The following is a 20,401-nucleotide window of genomic DNA, read 5'->3' on the forward strand; positions in this document are numbered from 1 at the left end:
GTCTGGCCTGCAAACTGCTCCCCTGCTGGCAGTCCCTGTCTGCTGGCTCCCTGGTCACCTGGGGAGTCTCCTTGAATACTCTTCTGAGCCTGGGCTGACTCAGGTCCAGGCAGCAACCCCACTGTCAGTAATCCCACAGCAATCAACAGTCAGTCTGCACTCAGCACTCACTCCCAGCTTCTCAGAGCCCACACCCACCAAACAAACAGACAGTCAGCTGAACCAAAGGTACAGGCAGCTGGATCACTTATCGCTCCTGGGCAGGATCTAGTGCAGGGGTGGGCAAAATGCAGCCTGTGGGCCAGATGTGGCCCACAATGCCATTCTATCCAGCCTGCGGGACCCCTAAAAAATTTAGAAAATTAATATTTATCTGCCCCTAGCTGCCTCTTATGCGGCCCTTGATGACTTGTCAAAACTCAGTAAGTGGCCCTCCACCCAAAATAATTGCCTGCCCCTGATCTAGTGCCTGGCCTGGCTTCTCTCCTCCTTTCTCCCTCCTCTTGCCTCCAGCAGCTGCGTGCAAACTGCTCCCCTGCTGGCAGTCCCTGGTCACAGGCTCCCTGGTCACAGCTGTAGCTCCCTGGTCACAGGGGAAGCAGAATGGAGAATTTGGCTTCTAACAAATTTATCTGATAGTGGCAGTTAAATTTTACACTCTTAGATATACTTTGTCACCTTCACATCCAGAATATTTCCTTCATTATCTCATCAATATTTTTGTGTATTTTTAATATATGAGTCCAAATGTCTTCCATTCTTTATTCCTTTTTTATCCTGCATTAATCACTTGTGAACTTTCTAGTGCTGGATGTTTTGTTTCCCTGTTAATCTTCCATTCATTTGCATACAGAAGCAAAAGGCATGTGGATGTAGACCTCAGCTGTATTAAGAGATTCCTGTAGGAGTTTTTGTGCACATTTTATTAGGCAAAGTCTTCGGGAACTTGCCGGAAAATGATGACCTCTATTCAGTACAGAGAGAAATTTGAGAAATTCCCAGAGCTTAACTGTTCCCACATGTGCTGCCTATTAATATTAGGCCACCATTTAAAACATCATCACTATACCAATGTTAATAAACTAGGTAAGCCTATCAAATAGTTTAGCCAAATAAGGTGGCCTATACCCAATTTTAGTTTGGGGATAGATGGTGCACAGGCTTGTCTAAGAATTATGAAGTATAAAACCTGCTTTCTGTAAGCATGAATCACTGGATGAAGCTTGTAAGACTTTGTTCTATAATGTAGAAATAGTTGCAATTTGTGTAACCTCTAAGGGTGTGTCCAGGCAAGTGCGCACGTGTGGTTTGTGGTGCTGCAGAGACCCATGCAGGCCTTCAATGCACTGCTAATTTGCAATGTGGTGGGGGGGTTTTGACACCAGGAGATCTTGGTGTTAAAAAAATCCATCCCAGAAAAAAGTGGGGTGGCGCATGTGGCACAGTATGTGCTGCCTGAAACCAGAGCTTGGCCAGCCAGAGCCATGCCCTGGCTGCTGGCCAGGCCCTGCACACTCAGATCACCACTGTTGGAGCTCCAGGGCCCTAGGTAAGGCTGCTGGAGCCAGCCTAAGTGCTGGCCCCAGCCTCCCTTACCCCATCCAGGGCAAATTGGTGCGCACCAAAGCATATATGCAGGGGTGTTCCTTCTGGACAACTAGCAGTGGCACATATTTGTGCCACTTCTAGTAGTCAATGGGGAATGTAGATTCCTGCTCATGGGAATGCACCCAAAGGACCAAAAAAGCAATACCACATTAGAGTATTTTCCGTATGTACTTCTATTTCATCACTCTGTTTTAGTTTTTTTAATAGACCAATCACCAGAATATTTGAACACCCCATATATTTTTAAAGAAAATATTTAGGGAATCATCTCTCTGCACCGCATAGTCCTGTCCACTTCATGTTACGGAGCAAAACAGTAAATAGTAACTTACTGGAACAATAGACAGAAAATCCCTCTGTAGGTGAAAACTGCCATAAGTAGTTTGCTCTCATCAGATCTGCAGTGTATCTGTTCATATAACTGGTTCTTCCATGGGCAGGAAATCTTAGTCTAGGGGTATTGGAAGTATCATGTAAACTCAACAGCAACCTGATGCATGACCCATTGAAAGACTTCCAATGACTGCAGCAGGCTTTGGCTGAGATTTCAACTTCTAATAAAGGAATAAACCTTACTACAAGCTGTATCTGCCACACCTCACTATACCACTCACACCACAACCTTCCTGCAAAAAGCAGGAAAGGAATGCGAGAGAGATAGCAGATGGGGTCCAACTCATCTGGTGTTCCTCATGGTGTGAAGTACATCTCAGGAAAATTGACAGCCCTTTGCCCATGATGTGCTCAGGCTTTTCATCAGACACCCATCTGTTCCCAAACTCATAAATGCAGGTGGTTCCTACCAGTGGTAGGGCTGCAAGTTGGCTCCTCTCTCTCTTAAGGATGTACAAGTATCAGGGAGAAAGAAAAGAAGAGGTCTTGGAATGGCTGAGAGAAGTGAAGATATATTGGCCTGCAGAGTTACTTTCAGAGCTCTGCTCTGGAGCTAACTGGTGCCTGCAATGGAAAAATATTTTACACAGTCTGGATTTTTAAAATGGATATGAAAACAAAACCAACTAGGTAAAAGCCAGTACAGTATATAGGATCTGTCCCTTTACTGTGGCCTAGTGCTTTAGTTCAGCTATAGTAAGGGACTCTTAAACAACTAGATTTGGCCTATGGGTATCTATCTGGAAGTCATCAAGGAAGTGCTTCTGGCACGATAATGCAAACATGCCTGTTTCCAAGCTTTCCTTTTTTGCTATGATCTGCTCATATTTTGCACACCGTCTCTTTGGTTATTTCCAGCATGCTTTTTTCCACATATTTGTTTTCCAGCATATCTGCTAACTAACAATCTTGTCTGTGAATACAGTTATATCAGAGTTAATTGTGAAGGCTTTAGAATGCCGAGAGGAGAGAAAACTATTCCGTTCATTCAAAAATGTTTTGCTCCTACTTTGCTCCTACAGACATAAAGATTATGTGAGCAAGCAGGCTCCTTTACAGCTTGCAGAGCTGTGTACCTAAATCAGTACATGGCTTGAGCCTAGGGCATATAAAAAAAACAATGACAAAAGTAATAATAAAGTCAGCACAACAAAAGAGAAAAGGTATCATCCCTATAGATGGTATAGATTTACTAAAGTGATCTCAAACACTTTTAACTAAGGTTGATCCTTTAAGATCCAGAATTACTTATTATTTACAATTGTAAAATGGTGTCATTATATTGGAAAGGATTTTTATATTTCCCCAAGTAGCAACATTTCCTTTTTAGTGTGAAACTTTTGACATGGACCTAAGAATTTATTATTACACCATTAATATTATTTCAACAAAGCAGACATTATGGTTGTGGTAGGGTATTTCAGGTAGGCTCTTCATTATTTTTTTATAGGGAGAACATTGGCTCTTATCTGTTTATTTTCATCATTTGTTGCTATAGTGTTCCAAGCACCTTATCATGTGGCAGTAAATCACTGTACTGGTTTCCTCTCCTCCCTCCCCCTACCTGCTCAGGGCTTTGCTTCCCTGCAACCTCAACCCCAGATAACTTCCCCTTTGCTAGCCCCCATCCAGGACTTCACTCTCAAATCTGTCTCAGTTCAGGACAAGAGAGACAGACGAGTCAAGGTGTGAGAGTGCCTATGTCTCCTCCAGGAGAGCAATTTGAGTGTGGCAGGCCCATCCCCACCCTCAGAGCCTTGGGTGAGTCAGTGTCTTAAAACCCATGATAACCAGCTGTTCATGCAGGAGAGGGCAGTGCGAGATGCTGATTTGATGGTAGGAAGGAGAGCAGTGGGTGAAGTGGGTGAGGGGTGCCCTTTTACAGTATGAAGTTTGGAGGGGTACTATAGGCAAGTTCTTCACATGAAATCCAGACAGCAAATGCATCCGTGTTTTCTGGTCTACCCCTTGGGGTTTTTTAGCACAGGGCTGTGCAACTGGTGATGTATGGGCTGCACGTGGTGTGCAAGTGAATAAGTTGTGATCCCTAGCTCCCACCTGGCCACTGCTCTCCCCTCTTATTCTGCTTCCCACAACAGCCTGAATGTCTGGGTTCTCCCTTTCTCCTTGGTTTCACTGCCTACCCCTTTGTCAGGGAGTGGGGCAGGGCAGTGCAGCATGGTATGGCCAGAGAAGCTGAGGATGAGCCTGATGGTGCATAGGTGCGTGGTGCTGAGGTGGGGGAGAAGTGCATAATGCCACAGTGAGGGGAGGGGCTGCTCAGTGCAGAGGGGGAGCGGGCCTGTGTAGGGTCCAGCCTAAGGGGGCCCTTCTTTACCCTGTTGTGGCTGGCAAGAGCACAGCTCCCACTGGCGTGGTCTGTGTGGTGTTCGGCCCCTAGCTGCTTAGAGGTGAGAGTCCTGTTTTAAGATATTCATCCTAACAGCATCTCTGACAGCAGCACTCACTTGGGTCGCTTCTGAAAAAGCAGATGCCACCAAGGCCCTGCAGTTACATTCTGAACCAGGGCTCTTTTCTCTGTTTTTAAACCAAGCTGCAAGCTTTGGTTAGGCACATAATACAGCCCACATCCATTTATTTGCAGTATAAATTGAGTTATTTCCCTTTGATCTCTCTGCTGCTTGGGAGGGAAAAATGCCAAATCCTCATAAAGAGCAAAAAAGTTTTTTGGGCTTGGGAAAAAAAGCAATGTCTGATGTAAACCATCCTTCAGCTCTAAAGAGCATCTTCTGTCCCAGGCATTATAATCTTCCATCTTTTCCAGTCTTTTCCCCAAGACCCAGTTCGGTGCTGAGGAAAGCTTTTCCTTTAAGAGGTTGTTCCTTCATAATGGAATATCTCCTCCTCTCTGGCAGAGTTCATTTTGCAATTCATTAGGGTCCTATTTTCAATCCTCCTTTTCTCTTCTTCCTCTTTCCCTATTGCCAGCAGCAGGAGCAAGATCTGCGAGGGCATAAATCCTCTTGCTGTTAGCCCTAAGGCATCTTCGAAGCTCCTGCAGCATTATTTTGTGCTAGAATTATAGCTGCAACAATGGTAGAGGCAGAGGGGTGGGAGGGAGGCAGCTGATGCTGGTTACTTCACTGCAACCAGGGAAAATTACTCATCACTGGCTGAGGGAGAGAGAAGAACCAAAAAGCCACTGATCCTGAGGCAAAACATTTCTACCTGGACAACATCATGTCCACCAAGGCAGAGCAATGTAAGTAGAAGGCCCCCTGGAGCAGATCCCTGCCTTTTCTCTGAGAAACAATGAAGCAGCAGCAACTGCTATTATGGAGAGAGTCTTAATTGCTCTGTGCGCGTGTGTGTGCATGTGTGTGCGCGCGCGCGCGCGTGTGTGTGGTTGAGGGCTGGCAAGGAAACACTGCACTGTCCGTGGTACTGGAGGCTGGGTACAGAGGTGCAGATGGGAGGAGGCAGGCTGTCTCACTCAGATCCGTTAGGCTCCGTATTATAATTTATCAGCTATGGGAGGGTGAATATTTGTCAGGTTGCACAGTGCAATTCATTAGCTCTTGTAGAGTGACTGTCAGACAAGGCACTGCAGACTAACACAACTAACTACAAGCAACCCATAATTATGATTGTGCTGTACACTGCTTGGTATTTGAATTACAATCAAAGGCTTTTCTGCCTTCGTCTAAGAAAAGAAGGAACCTCAGTCCTGTGGTGGTGTTCTTCTTAGGGCCCAGTATTAATTTTGATCTGGCTCTGCTGCTTGATTCTGTAAATTGCAGCAGAAGGTTAATGCTTCCTAGCCTTGATTAAATATGCTTGGACATTATTTTAAGCATCTTCTCTCTTCCTAATGTATTAATGCAGTTGGTGATTTTTCAGTACAAAGATCTGTAATGACTGTAACCTCTTTCTCCATGACCTCTCCTCTGTGTTGGTTATATTCCTTTTACCTGTTTCTTTGGGGCTATTAATGAGGTAATATTTGCATGCTCTGTTAAAGTGAAAGCAACATGGTTATGAAAATTCTGTGTTGGAGATGGGAGGAGGAAGAAATGAGGGATTGCTTTGACTCATTTTAGTAATAAGAGACAAAACCTATCGCTTCTAAATCATTGACCCTGGTCAGGAGTGACCCCAGGTCAACTGACAGCTAGCTGCTCAGTAGTATATATGGCATTAATTGAGCTTCAGGCCTGGGGCCTGAACAAAAAGTCACCCTATTTCTTTGTACAAGGGTCTCAAAGATTGAATTAAAAGGCAGTGATTTAGTTCTCATGTCCCCCCACACTGGGACAAAATGATGGAGCAGGGCAGCTGTGCTTTTGCTGTTGCACATGCCATACAGCTTTGGCGAATAAAGGAAGGGCTTTATTCTCTTGCCTTGTCTACAATGTAATTTGCACACTCTGTAATTTTTCAGAACATTCCCTGCTGTTGCTAACCCTAGTGCAGTTCTGTTAATGTATACTGCAGGAGGGCTGCTAGCAACCACTGATTTTTTTTTTAACTACCATGCCAATTATGTCTGCTCTGAGTAAGGTTAGATGACATGGTGGTTGGAATACCAGTTGTTGGTCTGTGCTAGCACTCCCACCATTCTCACTTTGCATAACAACTGTTATATTGGCAAGTGCAATGGTGGGAAATTTTAAGAAAAAATCCAGAGCAGGCATAGCTTTTCACCAGCACTAACTCCATATACTGTTTTTCCCTGATACGCTTTCTTAGCAATATCTGGACCTACTCAGCAAAACAGTGTCTAAAGCACTGCTGGCCATGTTGGAATCATTTCCTCTGTCATTCTGTATACTGATATTTCTTTCCTTCTTTGGTTCAAGCCTGTTATTTTAAGATTGTTGCAAAAATCCTTTGTGTTTTTACAAGCCTTTACCTGATTAGACTGAAGGACTGTATTTGGCTTACTTTTTGAAGTTAACTTCTTAATTACAGAGGCTGCTGCTGTTGTTTAAGTTTTATGTTGATACCCTATATACAGTCTTTATGGAGGGTGCATTTTTAGAAATAAAAACATAAAGAATAAATTATATCCTCCTTCTCTGAATCATGCAATGTTTTGTTCCCTCCCATCTTGTTTCACGTATCTTCACATTCTCTCTCATATTACTCTGAACCTGCTTATCCTTATCCATGCCACCCCATATACAAGGTCTGCTCACCCTACACTGATATATGGAAGAATTCCTTCCATTGTGCATACCCTCTTCCATAACATTGTTTTTGACATTTTCCCTCTCAGGCATTTATATTCTTCAACCCTTAATGTCCTCAATCTCCTATATTTTGAATTGCTTCTTTCACTTCTTTCCTGGCTGCTATTCACCATTTCTTCTCCTTCTGTTGTCCTTGACACTTCATTCTGGCACTGCCCTCAAGCTATTTCTCTTAGTTTTCAGGATTTGTGCCCTTCCTTACAAGCTTGAGTTATTCATTAGTTTTAAATGTTATTATTGGTATCTCCACAGTTCCCGCCCTGAATCTATCTTCTCACAGATTAGGGAGTCGATAAATGGACAGCTTTTGTGCCATTTCTTCCCCTCTGAACTTAAACTTTATAATTTGTTTATCAAGGCTCCTTCCCTGCCTACTTCCTACAACATAATTATGTGTTTTCATTTGCTTTTCGCATAACTCCAAGACTCTCTAACCTGCAAGTTTTGACAATAATGATGTTCTCCAACAAGAATAATACTGATCTACGGTCCATTCCCAGACTGCCCCCAAAACCTCAGCTGACGCTGCTTCTACTACTGTCTTGCTTAACTAACAGGCAAGAACCAGAGTATTTCAGGTAGGAGTCAGAAGCCATGATGAATCTACATTTGACAATGGGACAACTGAAAAAAATAAAAGTGAAAGATTATACTGACTGGTTCAGAAAAACAAAAGCATCCAGTTCTAAACACTGGTACTCTGGAATTCCTCACAAATGCACCCAAGAAACTGTTTTTCTTCTGCAGCTCTGAATAAATCAGGTCAATTGGGCAAAAGGTCCATGGTGGCATCCTGCAGAGAGTCACACAAAGTCACCTGTCATGTTTTCCTCCTTTAGCTTTACATAGGACTTATACTGAGCTCCTTGTGAAAAGCATTAACAGTGATGTTCTTTATTAAACATAACAGCACAACAGTGGTGCTCAGCTGCCCTACTGAATTCAATGACAGCATACAATTACAAGGCCATCAGTTCTTTTCTTTTCCCTCCAATAATAAAATTTGGCATCAGTTTGTGGTAAGTAGTGTCCAGGGAACATTCCTGTACTAATTCATATTCCTGACCATGAATTCAGAAGAATCAAGCATCTCTAGAGAAGCTAACCCAGATTTTACAGATGGCTTCAAAGAGAGTTTGGAGTCAGAATTGTATAGATGCCTACGTTGCATTGAGATATTAATTGAAATAAAATCAGCAACCTAACTTCATAAAGAAGCTTCTAAATGAAAGTGGGTTAATTTTCTAAAGTATCAGCTGAGTGTCTACAGTTTTCATTGAAGACAAAAGGATTTATCAACATATTCTGAACACTAGGTCACATATATTTGATGCCTGCATTTGTATTTGGGAACCCATCTTTGGCAAATTTTTACTTTAGTACTTTTGTTCAAAATAGCAGTTGGTAATCCTGGATATTATAATAGTATGTATAATGGTGGCATGGCCAGACAGCAAAAGCAACAATGGAGTGACTCATTTTACAGACAAAATTATTACCTTGGTGTTGTGAATTGTTTGTCTGTCCTTTTAACTTGTTTCATTTGGGTACTAATGCTTAATGGAAATAAATAATCTTCCTTCTTTACACAAAACAGCAGCCTTCACATGCTTTGCACCCTTTTGAAAGAAAATTGTTGTGGAGAGCAGAGCAGCTCTTTAAAATACAGCTTGACCTGAATCTCCTTTATATCTCTGGCATTTTACTATTTCTGTTCTACTTATGGACATCTGATTCTGTCACATGGCAACTGTAAATCCATCTGTGAGTTGTTCTTTGGCTGGGACCTCTGATTAGTTTTCTCTTTTTTATGGACGTGTGGGGTTTCGTATTCTTTGCCCTAGCAAGAGGAACTTGCATTAAAACCAGCATTAATGAAATGTAAAGTCTTGTTCTCCCTTCAGATTGAATCATAGCTAATCTAAATGAATATCTCTGTAGCCCTCATATATATGGCATATGAGCACCTTTATAAAGGATCTATATGTTCTGCATCGTGTAGTTTAACTGTCTAATAAGATTTTGGAAACTAGGATCTATAAAACTGTAAAATGCCTTCTGTTGCCATGAAACTATATTGATAGATAGTAGGGATAGGCATTATATGGAGGAAGACAATAGGGTGGTGTGTTAGGAATGTTTTATCAGTTTGCATTTGGAGTGCTTATTTAGGAGCAGTAAGCCCAGAATCAGAGGGAGTTAGCTGTGTTAGCAGAATCACCAGACTCTTCACCATCTGGAGATCTTCTAATCAAACATCATAAGTTTTGTGGAAAAATGAAAGAAAACTTTCCTTGCTTCTAGACAATCAATAAAAAATTTTTGAAATACTCTTTATGCTCCAGCCAATATGAATTTGGAACATAATTTCTAGTATTAAATACTATTAAATACTTTAGCTTCCTGCCTTCTGTTTCCTTTGTCACAACACATCTGTATATTCTTGGGCTGAGTTCAGTGTATTGATGGCTGAAGGTAAAATATCACTAATGAATCAGGAGGCCTTAAACTCTCAGCTCAAACACACAAATGCAGATCCTAGGATATAATCTAAGAATCTGGCATATCACTATTTCTCTTATAAAAAGTACCTATGAAACTGACTGTAACTGATCCACATAGAGGATAATGATGTACTACTGCTAGTAGTTCTCCATTAGGAGATGGATGGATAAAGACTCAGGTGGTAGGGCCTTTATCCATTAAAAACTAAATTAAAACAGCATTAAGTTTGCAAACTGGCACTTAAATGTGACTGAATCTCAGAATTTAAGGTTGCCCGTGTGTAACCTTTTGTGTACGCATTATGGCACAGACTTTAGTTACATGATTGCATGCTTTTCTCCACAAGACCCTAGACCTAGTGAAGGAGGGGATGCTTTTATATATCTGTAGGACCTCTGCTTTGTTTGTTGCAGATGTTGCAAGGTATGAAGTGAATGAGGCAGGAGTATTCAGGAGAAAGGTTGTTCATATGACTAAGATAATTGAATGCCACCATGCAGATCTGGACTATCCTGTGGCCTCTACCATAAGGTTCCTATGTGAGACTGGGCATGTTACATAAGCCAAACCTTTCACACTTGGTCTATAGTTGAATATTTCTTGTGTTAGATGCTTGACTTATGATTGGATTTGAGGGTCTGATGAACTGAAGTGCTGAGCACTAAGAGCTGCATCTGAAATTACTGGGAGCTGTGCTTTGAACATATAAAGCATTCTTGCCAACAGCTTGGTAAAAATCCAGCTCTGTGCATCTAAGATTAAGCATCCAAAAGAAGATGTATATGTTCTTGCTCTTAATTTCTATGCTTTGGGAGATACCAGGATAGATTTGTATTTTATAGACTAACCAAAGTGTATATATATGTAGTACAGGATTTCACATGGTAAAACTCACCTCATCTGTGATATATGTATATGTTTATGTGTTTACACACACACACACACACACACACACACACACTTTGGTTAGTCTGGAAGGTACAGATCTACCTTGCCTTCTACTTGACTTCAAACTAACACTGCTTAGGAGACAGCACCAGTGGTAGTACACTCGATGGGCAGTGTTAAGGTATCTCTCCAGAGATCCAGAAGTGTAAATTCTAGCCTTGCTCTGGACTCATGCTGAAGATTGGCTCTTGTTGACCCGCTTGTCAATAGGTACCTGGTAATTCAAGCTGGGGAGTCAAAGACCCTTGGATAGTTGCATTTTTTTTATGTGTTTTTGACTATATAAACTAGTTTGCCTAAACTAGGTTAGCCCACAGGACCCTTCTTGTGAATGGACCTTTGTGGAGTACTCATATGCTACAGTGAAGAGAGTCATAGAAAAAACAGTGATGACATTACTAATCTTTTCAGAATGGGTTTGAATCATGTGGCATCATTAATGCACAAGACAAAAGATTTAACTGCTGCTCATTCAGGGGGCACTATGCATCTGGCAAACTGTATGATGTGTGAGTCATGTGGAAGTAGCAGCACATCAACACACAGTGAAAGATTGTGTCACAATGCATACATGCAAAGGGGTTAATTTAATGGTTCAATATTAACTCTTACTTAAATACTTGATTTGTAACTCTCACTTAAATGCTTGACTTTAACATTATTGTAACATGACACAAAATTCCCAGCCTGTTCTATTGTCATCATGTCCTAATGGTAAACAATCACAGATGGAGTTACTTTCTTCTGATACTGAACAAGGAACTTAATTAGAATAAGGAAAAACACGATTACTTATGAAGTCACTATTTCTGCTCTGCAATGCTTTTGCTCTGAACCTTTCCTGATCCTTACACATCCACTCACACCACTTCTTAAGTGTATGGTCTAGAGCAAATGACTTAGCTGTGTATGCCTTAGGTTATAATTCTGTAAATTGACTTGTCTACCTCATGTGGGTAATGTGTGACCTAATGAATCATTACTTACAAATAAACCTAAAAATCTTTGAAGACTCTGGAGAAGTTCAACGTATTTTTTGACTACTTAACACAATGTAGATCTAAAACAGGTTAGAAAAGTGTTCACTGCATTTCCTGTTTTCCTTTTTTCCCTTCTGATTTTGGAGTATAGGCAAAATGTAAAGACTATAGAGACTTGCCTGTTAGTTATAGCTTGGTTGCTGGATTTTAACAATCCAATAATGGTAGAAAACTGCTCTGATTTCCTGATAACCGGAATTAAGCTAATTTGAAGTTTCTGTGTTTTTGTTATTTACTTCATTTAGTTGCTTCCAAGATCCGCTACCTACAGGAATATCATAACCGTGTTCTTCACAACATTTATCCTGTACCCTCAGGAACTGACATTGCAAATACTCTGAAATACTTTTCTCAGACCTTATTAAGGTAAGTTTTAACTTATGTTATCAAAGAAAAAAATAATTATTAGGGGGTACTTACTGATTTCTTCTTGGTTAATGGATCTAATGGATCAATGTTCAACCAGAATGAGTCAGAGCTCAATTTGATAGAAAACTATGGTGTAAACAAATATCTTCAGCGGCTGTTGCCCAATTTGCCCAGTTGAGCTGCTTACTGAGTGGCTGATTCTAAAACAAAACTTGGTTGATTACATATTTGCTTGGCCCTCCTCTAGGTTTAGCTGACTGTACACATGTGCAAAACCCAGGCGTAGAGGAGGTTATTATGGATAGCATTTCACAAGTTCATGACTGTGACCTCCCTGACCATTCTAATGCTTTAGGGACCTAGAGCAGGGGTGGCCAACCTGAGCCTGAGAAGGAGCCAGAATTTAGCACTGTACATTGCCAAAGACCCACAGTAATATGTAATAATGTGACATAATGGCTATGGAAGCTGGTCACCCTGTGCTTGTGCAAAGATTCAAGGAGTCACATATTAACTTCTGAAGAGCCTCATGTGGCTCCAGAGCCACCGGTTGGCCACCCCTGACCTAGAGGAATGAACCAGAGCAGCAGAATGAGGGTTTTAGGTGCCCCATAATCCATAGGGCTTTCAAGTCTGGATTTTGGTTCAGCCCATTGTAGGGATGAGGATAAAATCTGAATGAAGTCAACAGATCAGGGTTGCTCTAAGCAGGGGGTTTGATTTGGTCCCACTCTCTAGTTGTAATATATATACATTAATAAATGCAATGTGTAAATTAGAGAAAAGGTTTAGGTAGGCAATGCTACCTTCCAACATACTATGGAGAATCTTATGGTAGGCATGGGATTACAAGAGGAACATGTTTTGTATTCCAGTTTTCCCACAATTTAACTTACTGGATTCATTGGCCTAAAATTTCAGTGGCCTTAAGGTGGCTTCTTATATTGCAGGTGTAGTTTTTGTGCCTGTGTCTTATCTGACAAAATATGTCAAGCCCAGAAACTTGTATTTGTGAGCTAGAGCTGCATTTGTTTATATAACAACAGTACTTAATGTACACCTGGCAAAATATGCACCTTTCAGTTTCAGTGGCTGATTTGAAAATGTGGCCATTTGTATTATTTTGGAGAGTGGAAATATCAACATAAAAGATATTTTTGGTTGGTTTTAACAAGCAAGCAATTAAATCTGAATGCTTAGTTCACCTAGTACATTCAGAGGCCAGGACATTCAACAACACTCTCGTTAAGAGGGAAATACATATGTAGGTGTGCTTCTTATCAGCAGAGTCCTTGCTGGCTGCAACCTTTCAGGAGCTCTGATTATATTTCAGGTTCCTCTTTTGCAAGAACAGATTCATTTACTTGGCATGGATTTTATTTAGAGTGATAACAAACATGTATATGCTTTCAGGGTCCTTTTAAGACCGATGAATGGAATGAAGTTCAATCATTAATTGAACATTCAACTCCTTAGTAAAAACAAAAGATATTTAAAGGACATTGAGACTAGGTAGGAAATGTGGAAGTAGTTCCACATCAGCCAATTTTTGTTCATTCAAACAACAACAAAAAATACAGATTCAAAAACTGTATCCAGGGCTTTGTGCAACCAAACAGCCTTTATCTAAGATTCATGTCTTCCCAAGCTGTGTAGCCTTACACGTTGTTTTTGAGTCTAAGCATATGTTCCCCATTTTGACTTTAAATAGTGACTTGCCCAATACTGTTCTCAGGACAATTCTTGTGCGTACTGACAGCCATGGAATTGGAATTTACAGCCAAGAAAAGGCACAAACATTTTCCTTCTGTGTTGCCTGAGCCTGGACTCAGAATTCGTTCAGAAGGCTATATATTGATAGAAAATTCCTCATGCTTGATGAACATGCAGGTTTCTAGAGTGAATGAAACCGCTTCAGCTTAATAGGCTATAAAAGCAGAACTCAGAAGTATACAGTTACTCCACCAGGTAACAATTGCACGTAGCCTCTTAATATTCCATGCTAGAGACTGGACTAAACCAAAACCCCAATACTAAACACTCTGATTTGTATAGGAGTTGAGGTGGCAGCTAATACATCAATCTGGATGTAATTTTCACAAATAGCTTCTTCCTTTAAAATGGGCCAATCAGAATCTTGAACATTTTCAAAGTTAGGACACATCAGAAAGCCAAACCTGGATGCAGGTTCAGATTTCATAAATAGCCAGTGTCCTTACAGCAGGCTAATTCAGAGCTCCTTGACATCTGAGGTGTTTGAAAAAGGGGATGATTTTGAGGCCTGTGGTGTGAGCCCACCATAACTGCATAAACAGTTTCAGGCTGAAAGAGGAGGAAGGTAAAAAAACCTTACCTACAGTTAGGGTGGCAGGCAGAAAGAAGGGAGCTCTTAGCTTATGTAGGCAGGTCCCATTTTGGGATTACAAGTAGGCTGACCCCAAATAAACAACACTTCAAGAGCCTGGTTTGCTCAGGGTCTTGTTCAAAATTTTCTTTAAACATCTTTCATCCCCAGGGCCAGATTAATACTTTGGCAAATTAGGCATATGCCTAGGGCCCTATGTGAAGAAGGGGCACAGTTGTGCTTATTTTACATATTATAATTATTTAATGAAAAAAGTGGGGACCCACGAGTTTGTTTGCCTATGGCCCACTAAAGGGTTAATCCAGCGCTGTTCATCCCAATCCTTCTTTCCACCTCTCCCATCAGGATGCTGACGCACAGTCTAGCTGTCAGTGGTACAAAGCCATCAAGTTATGAACAGGAAGAGAATACAAGGAATCTGGGCTGCTAAGGGAGTACTAATTGGGAATGGGAAAACCTGCCAATGACCTCCAGGGACTTTAGATCAGGTCCTCGAACTGCCACTTTTGATAAGATTGCTATTTTTTTGCAGAATGGTTTGGAACACTTTCCAGAGCTCTGAGTGGGTATTCTTAGTTGGTATTCTCTTGGCAGCTCATGAATGGCAAAGATAAACATTTTATTGGGTCATGCATTTTCATTGTTGCTCTGTAGGGGACAGTTACACAATCAAATGAACCCTAATTTAGGACAGTAGGCCTCTGCAGATGTAGGTTTTTCAGCCCATTGTACCCTTTTGGCAATACAGTTTCTCTTTTGTGCTATAAGCCCACTGAGTTTGTTCTTCTGAGTGGGTAAGACCTACTGTTTTGGGTCATGTTTGTATCTGGTGCATCCACTGGCTTTAGTTTAGTTACACCAGTGATGAACTTGGTCCATCAAGTTGCACAGAGCTGGAATATGTCACAGGCTCAAGGGTGGGGGGCTGCAGAAGTGGTTATGGTTGAAAAAAATGAGGAATTTACTTTTTATGAATAAACATCACATAAAATCACCATACACAATGCATAAGACATTGATTCATTTAGCTCTTTCTTATTTTGTCTTTGAGCAGAAGCATTTCTTTACATTACAGCATGAATTTAAGTTTCATGCATTGCTCATTTCCAGCCTTTTTTTTCCCTCACTTGAGGATTAACCTAGAATTTAATAAACATCTAATAGAACACCTGCTTCTTTGTTGTTTTCTTGGAGAAAACTCCCCTTACATATTTCTTAATTATAGACAAAATACTTAACTTACATAATAGTTATTAACACACAAGATCTTTTAACTGTCTTTCTGTGAGTGGAGAGACACAATTTCTCTTGCATTATTTCTACAGAAACCACTTCCAGAAGGTAGTAATTTAGAGAATAGCTTTGCATCATGGGTGCTCAAACTTTGACCAGCTACATGGCAGTCTATGTTTATACTTTGCACTGCAGTATAGCATCCAAATGAGCTCATCTGGGTACAGGAAGCAAGTGAAATGTGCGTAACTCTGAACAGTATAATTTTCCCTGCTTCTCAGTCTGTATGGGCCCTTGTGCTACCATGGCTAGATGTCATCTGGTACCTGGTACTTCGTACTTGGTTAGATCTAGCTTGTGTATCCCTGTGCCGCACTCTACTTTGTAAATATACCTTGAGAGATGCCTTGGTAGCTCATTTGCATACAATGGAGCAAATTCAGTATGGAGGTGTGGCTTGCAGACAGTCAAGATCCTAGCATGCAGTGCTCCATTTTGAGTAAGGAAGGAACCAAGTACAAAGGTCATATCTGAACTTAGAGCCCACATTTTCTAAGTTCAGGGGTAGTATTGGATCTCGAGTTTTGACTGGTACTATCAAAGAACTGGGGTCAGACAGTGATCCAGTCCCCAGAGAAGAGGGGGGTTGGAAGTGGGATTTTATTTATTTATTCATTTTTTAGATATATATCCCATCCTCCAATAAGCTTAGAGCAGGTTTAGTGAGATCTCCTCTCTATTCCTGAAATACGTAGGAGACCACCTTAAATAAGATGCAGAATTGTGTGCTGAGACCTATAGTGTCCATGGGCTGTACCTCCACATTATGGAAGAGGGACTGTAATGATGACCATTACAGTCTTGCACTCTCCAAAACAAGGATTTGTTAATAGTATAATATCCTTCATGGAAATATTGCCCTTGGGGAGTGATGCACTGAGAAGTGAAGCATCTGGAGCGATGGCTAGTTGGTAGACCCAGTAGGTAGCTAGGGCTGGAATATAATTTGATACCTTCACACCTCTAATCAAGAGTAGCAAAATTTAGCATATGAAAGTCAAGCAAACAAAAAAAATCTGAAAAATCTCAGGAATCAGCACTCTGATCATTCATTTTTAAAATAACAATAGATTATAGAAGACTTACTTATATGATTTCAATTATGCTGTCATGACAGTCTTATTTTCACTTTTCTTAGACTGGACATTGGGTAACAGAAACCAAAAGAATTTGACAGACCTATAAGGCACAATAAAAAAAGAAAAATAGTCATTAACTTTTTTGTAGGATAGATTATATCTATATCTATATATCTGCTTACTTTAAGTGTCAGACAGGCCTGACTGAAGCTATCTTTTCACAGACCTGTAACTGAAACAAATTCATTATCTATGGAAAATAAAAAAGGCCTTATCTTACAAACACATAAGCACAGGTATAACATTTTTGTGTGAGCCATTGCAATGACATCTAAAGGAGTAAAGGCACATGTGTGCTTCAGTGTTTGTAAGACTGAGGCCTTATTACTTTACTGGGTGCATGGGATTTTCAAGAGTGCTCACCATTTACCTGACTCTGCTCTATTGAAGCCAATGGAGTTTAACGTTACACTGCTATTTTACAAGTTTTAACACTGACTTCAATGAGAGTAAAATTAAGCCAAATAGTGAGAGCCCTTGGAGATTTTTCCCCTACAGGTACAGTACACATAAAACCAGTTGGTATATGGTTAAATATATTAAAAAGCATATTATACTTTTATAAGAACATGAAAAGGTTACCAGCTAACCACACAATACATATCTATTGTCTGCATATCCAAAATACAGCTTTGTTGCTTAAGCAGCAACGTATTCTATTTTTAAAAAAATAATAATTATTTTTAAAAATTAGAATAACTGGTTTACAACAATTATAAAAAATGTAGCAAGCTTGTTTATTTTTCCCTCTATTTTGATTCCCACTAAATCTTTTTTATTTTTTAAATGATCTCTTCTTTAGTTTGTAGTGAGTTTTGTTGAATAATACCGTAAGTAGCCACAGGAATGTATGATGACACACTGTTGGATGTGCAGTTCTCTAACTGATCTTGCTTGCTTAGCCCTTAGATTTTGAAAGTGAATTCTTACCAAAAGAATGTTTGTATTCATAAAAGAAAATGGTGCCTCCCCACACATGGGCAAAATTAAAAGCACACATAAACAACCATTATCATTAGCTCACAAACATATGCTAAAGACCATCTACTATATATTATTTTATAGCTTTTCCAAATGTAGTTTAGTTAACATTTTAGAAATATTATATTATTTCTAAATCCATGTGCCTGTTTAAACTTCATTATCTCAAATGATACTGACGGAATGTCATGAAACAGTATCATATAATACATACAGACATTATTTTGATGCAATAAACATGTGATTTTTAAGACTATCTTAACAAACACACATGTTTATTCTTTGCTAAAACATGTTTCTGCAAGTGCCACACCTATTTTTTACAAGTTTTCAGTCACTTGGTTCAAAAGATCTTCCTGAAAAATATTTCCCAAAATCTTGTCCAAACAAAATCTCAAACTATTTTGATACAGCTATTTTTTTCATAGCAAGCACTTGAATTCCCAAATTTTGCCTAATTGTGAAACATGGGTAGGGCACTGAAACATGCATTTTTATATTTTTGCTCCTTATGAACCAGATAACACATGAGATGCAATGGAAATTTCCATAAATGGCAATTTTTAATTTTACTCTCTTGAAGCATGGAAGTGAATGGTTGCTAGATTTGCCAACACACTGGTATTGGTAGAGATTGCATCTTATGTGGAGTGTATCTGGTGTTTTATTATTTGTTTTATAGTGTCATTTCAATGTAATGTGCTGTTCTTTGTGTCTTTGTTGTCTCTTTTTTTTCTTTGTCCCCCCAACAGCATTTTGTCCCGCACAGGGAAGAAGGAGAATCAAGATGCCTCCAATTTGACAGTGCCCATGACCATGTGTCTTTTTCCTGTGCCATTCCCACTCACCCCATCTCTAAGACCACAGGTCAGTTCCATCAACCCTACTGTTACTCGCTCCCTCCTTTACAGCGTCCTGCGAGATGCTCCTTCTGAACGTGGCCAGCAAAGTCGTGATGCTCAGTTATCAGACTACCCATCATTGGACTATCAAGGACTTTACGTGACACTGGTGACTCTACTGGATCTAGTTCCCTTGCTACAACATGGTCAGCATGGTAAGCAGGTTTTTGAATACTTATCATACATTTAAATATATTGTTTTGCATTGCTGAGTGAGTAGGTAAATAAAGTAATAGAGTTGGGCTTAAAATGGCCTGGATTAAGAACCTGAATCTGCTGGGATATGTAGATTCAGGTTTTTGTTTTGATTCTCTTAAAAGGATAAGGAATGTATATATAATGTAGATCTGGTTATTTGTAAAATGTGGATTTTGAAACTTATTACTGTTAACGGATGTGTGTGTTAGGATGGACTGTAAGTAAAGGAACAGAGATGGGCCTAACCTGTTATAGAATTTGAATTGGTTGCGGGGTGGCGGGAGTGCTAGATCAAGGATTTTAGCTTGCTTGCCTTCAAAGGCCTATTTGAAAAAGTGCATCTGGCTTTCTGGTTGAACTCTCAAGCCTGCTAATGTTCACAGATGTTCGGATCCAGGGGTATGGTGAGGCCCATCTCTGAATCATATGTCGTGTAGGTTTGCTGCTAGATTTTAATGGCATTTCAACAGTAATAAAGAGTTGTTTGAAAAGTCCCTGGAATGTTTATAAGGATTTTTTGTATAGTGCTTTGAATCAATTCATCACAAAAGTTCTGTGACTGAGTGACATGTTGCTATTAATTACTGTGGTTAGTCAATTCCTCCCAGTGTTGAGTTTTGTGATCTGTGGTTATACTTGCTAAAAAGCAGAAGCCCTGTTTTTCCTGTCTCCTTATATCCACCATGACATCAGCGAGTATTAATTTTCCACTGAGACAGAGAATACTGATCCCCAGGCTTCTAAGTCCTTGTAAATATGCAAATGTAATTTTTCAAGAAAGATTTTCCTTTTGAATTTAGAATGATTTTTGTATGGAGTCTCATGTTTCGATTTCAACACAGTTGTAGAAAGAAATGGTATGATGTATATATACAATAAATTAAATTTTGCAATAAAACTTGTGATTTATTCCTTTCTCCAGCTTAGTAACAGCTCTAAAGGCATGTACAGTACCAGAATATTTTTAGTCCTTTTGGGAAAAAAAACAATGCTGTAATACTTGTAGCTAGGCAATTGTGTATATTGATCCTGCCACATTTTATTAGCTGGGCCATGTTGGATTTAGGGCCTGGCTGTGTAAGATGCTGAGCATCTACTGCCAGGGAGAAGAATGCTGTATGCTGCAGGATATGACCTTTGCATAGAGGTCATGTAAGGCACGGCAGTGGAATACATTGATAATTGTTAGACATGACATAGCATTTTTCATTTGTAAACTTTTCAATGCTTTACAAAGGTGGGTATAATTATTCCCATTTCACAGCTGGGGAACAGGCTGTCTAAGTGACTTGCTGAATGTCATAGGGTGAGTCATTAACAAATCAGCAGTGAATACCCATGAGTTGCAGCAGCTGCTGTTTAAGATACACAGGAGTCTTTAGACTGGATCAGACCTAAGGTCCATCGAGTCTAGTCTTCTGTCTTTAACAGTTGCCAGCACCAAGGG

At 40.1% G+C, this 20,401-nt stretch overlaps 1 protein-coding gene across 3 annotated transcripts in view; it reads left to right on the forward strand.

The window, feature by feature from the left end:
• The first annotated feature begins 5,202 nt into the window (after positions 1-5,202).
• Positions 5,203-20,401, forward strand: part of UNC79 (unc-79 subunit of NALCN channel complex) — a 189,973-nt gene continuing 174,774 nt past the window's right edge. For all 3 annotated transcript variants that reach the window (XM_090034994.1, XM_090034993.1, XM_090034995.1), the window contains exons 1-3: positions 5,203-5,224; positions 11,953-12,073; positions 18,607-18,911. In XM_090034994.1, coding sequence (XP_089891120.1) covers positions 5,203-5,224; positions 11,953-12,073; positions 18,607-18,911 — 448 coding nt within the window. The remainder of the gene's footprint in view (positions 5,225-11,952; positions 12,074-18,606; positions 18,912-20,401) is intronic.

The sequence above is a fragment of the Crocodylus siamensis genome, chromosome 2, assembly GCF_052110815.1.
Source record: "Crocodylus siamensis isolate JL-2025a chromosome 2, ASM5211081v1, whole genome shotgun sequence".
NCBI lineage: Eukaryota > Metazoa > Chordata > Crocodylia > Crocodylidae > Crocodylus > Crocodylus siamensis.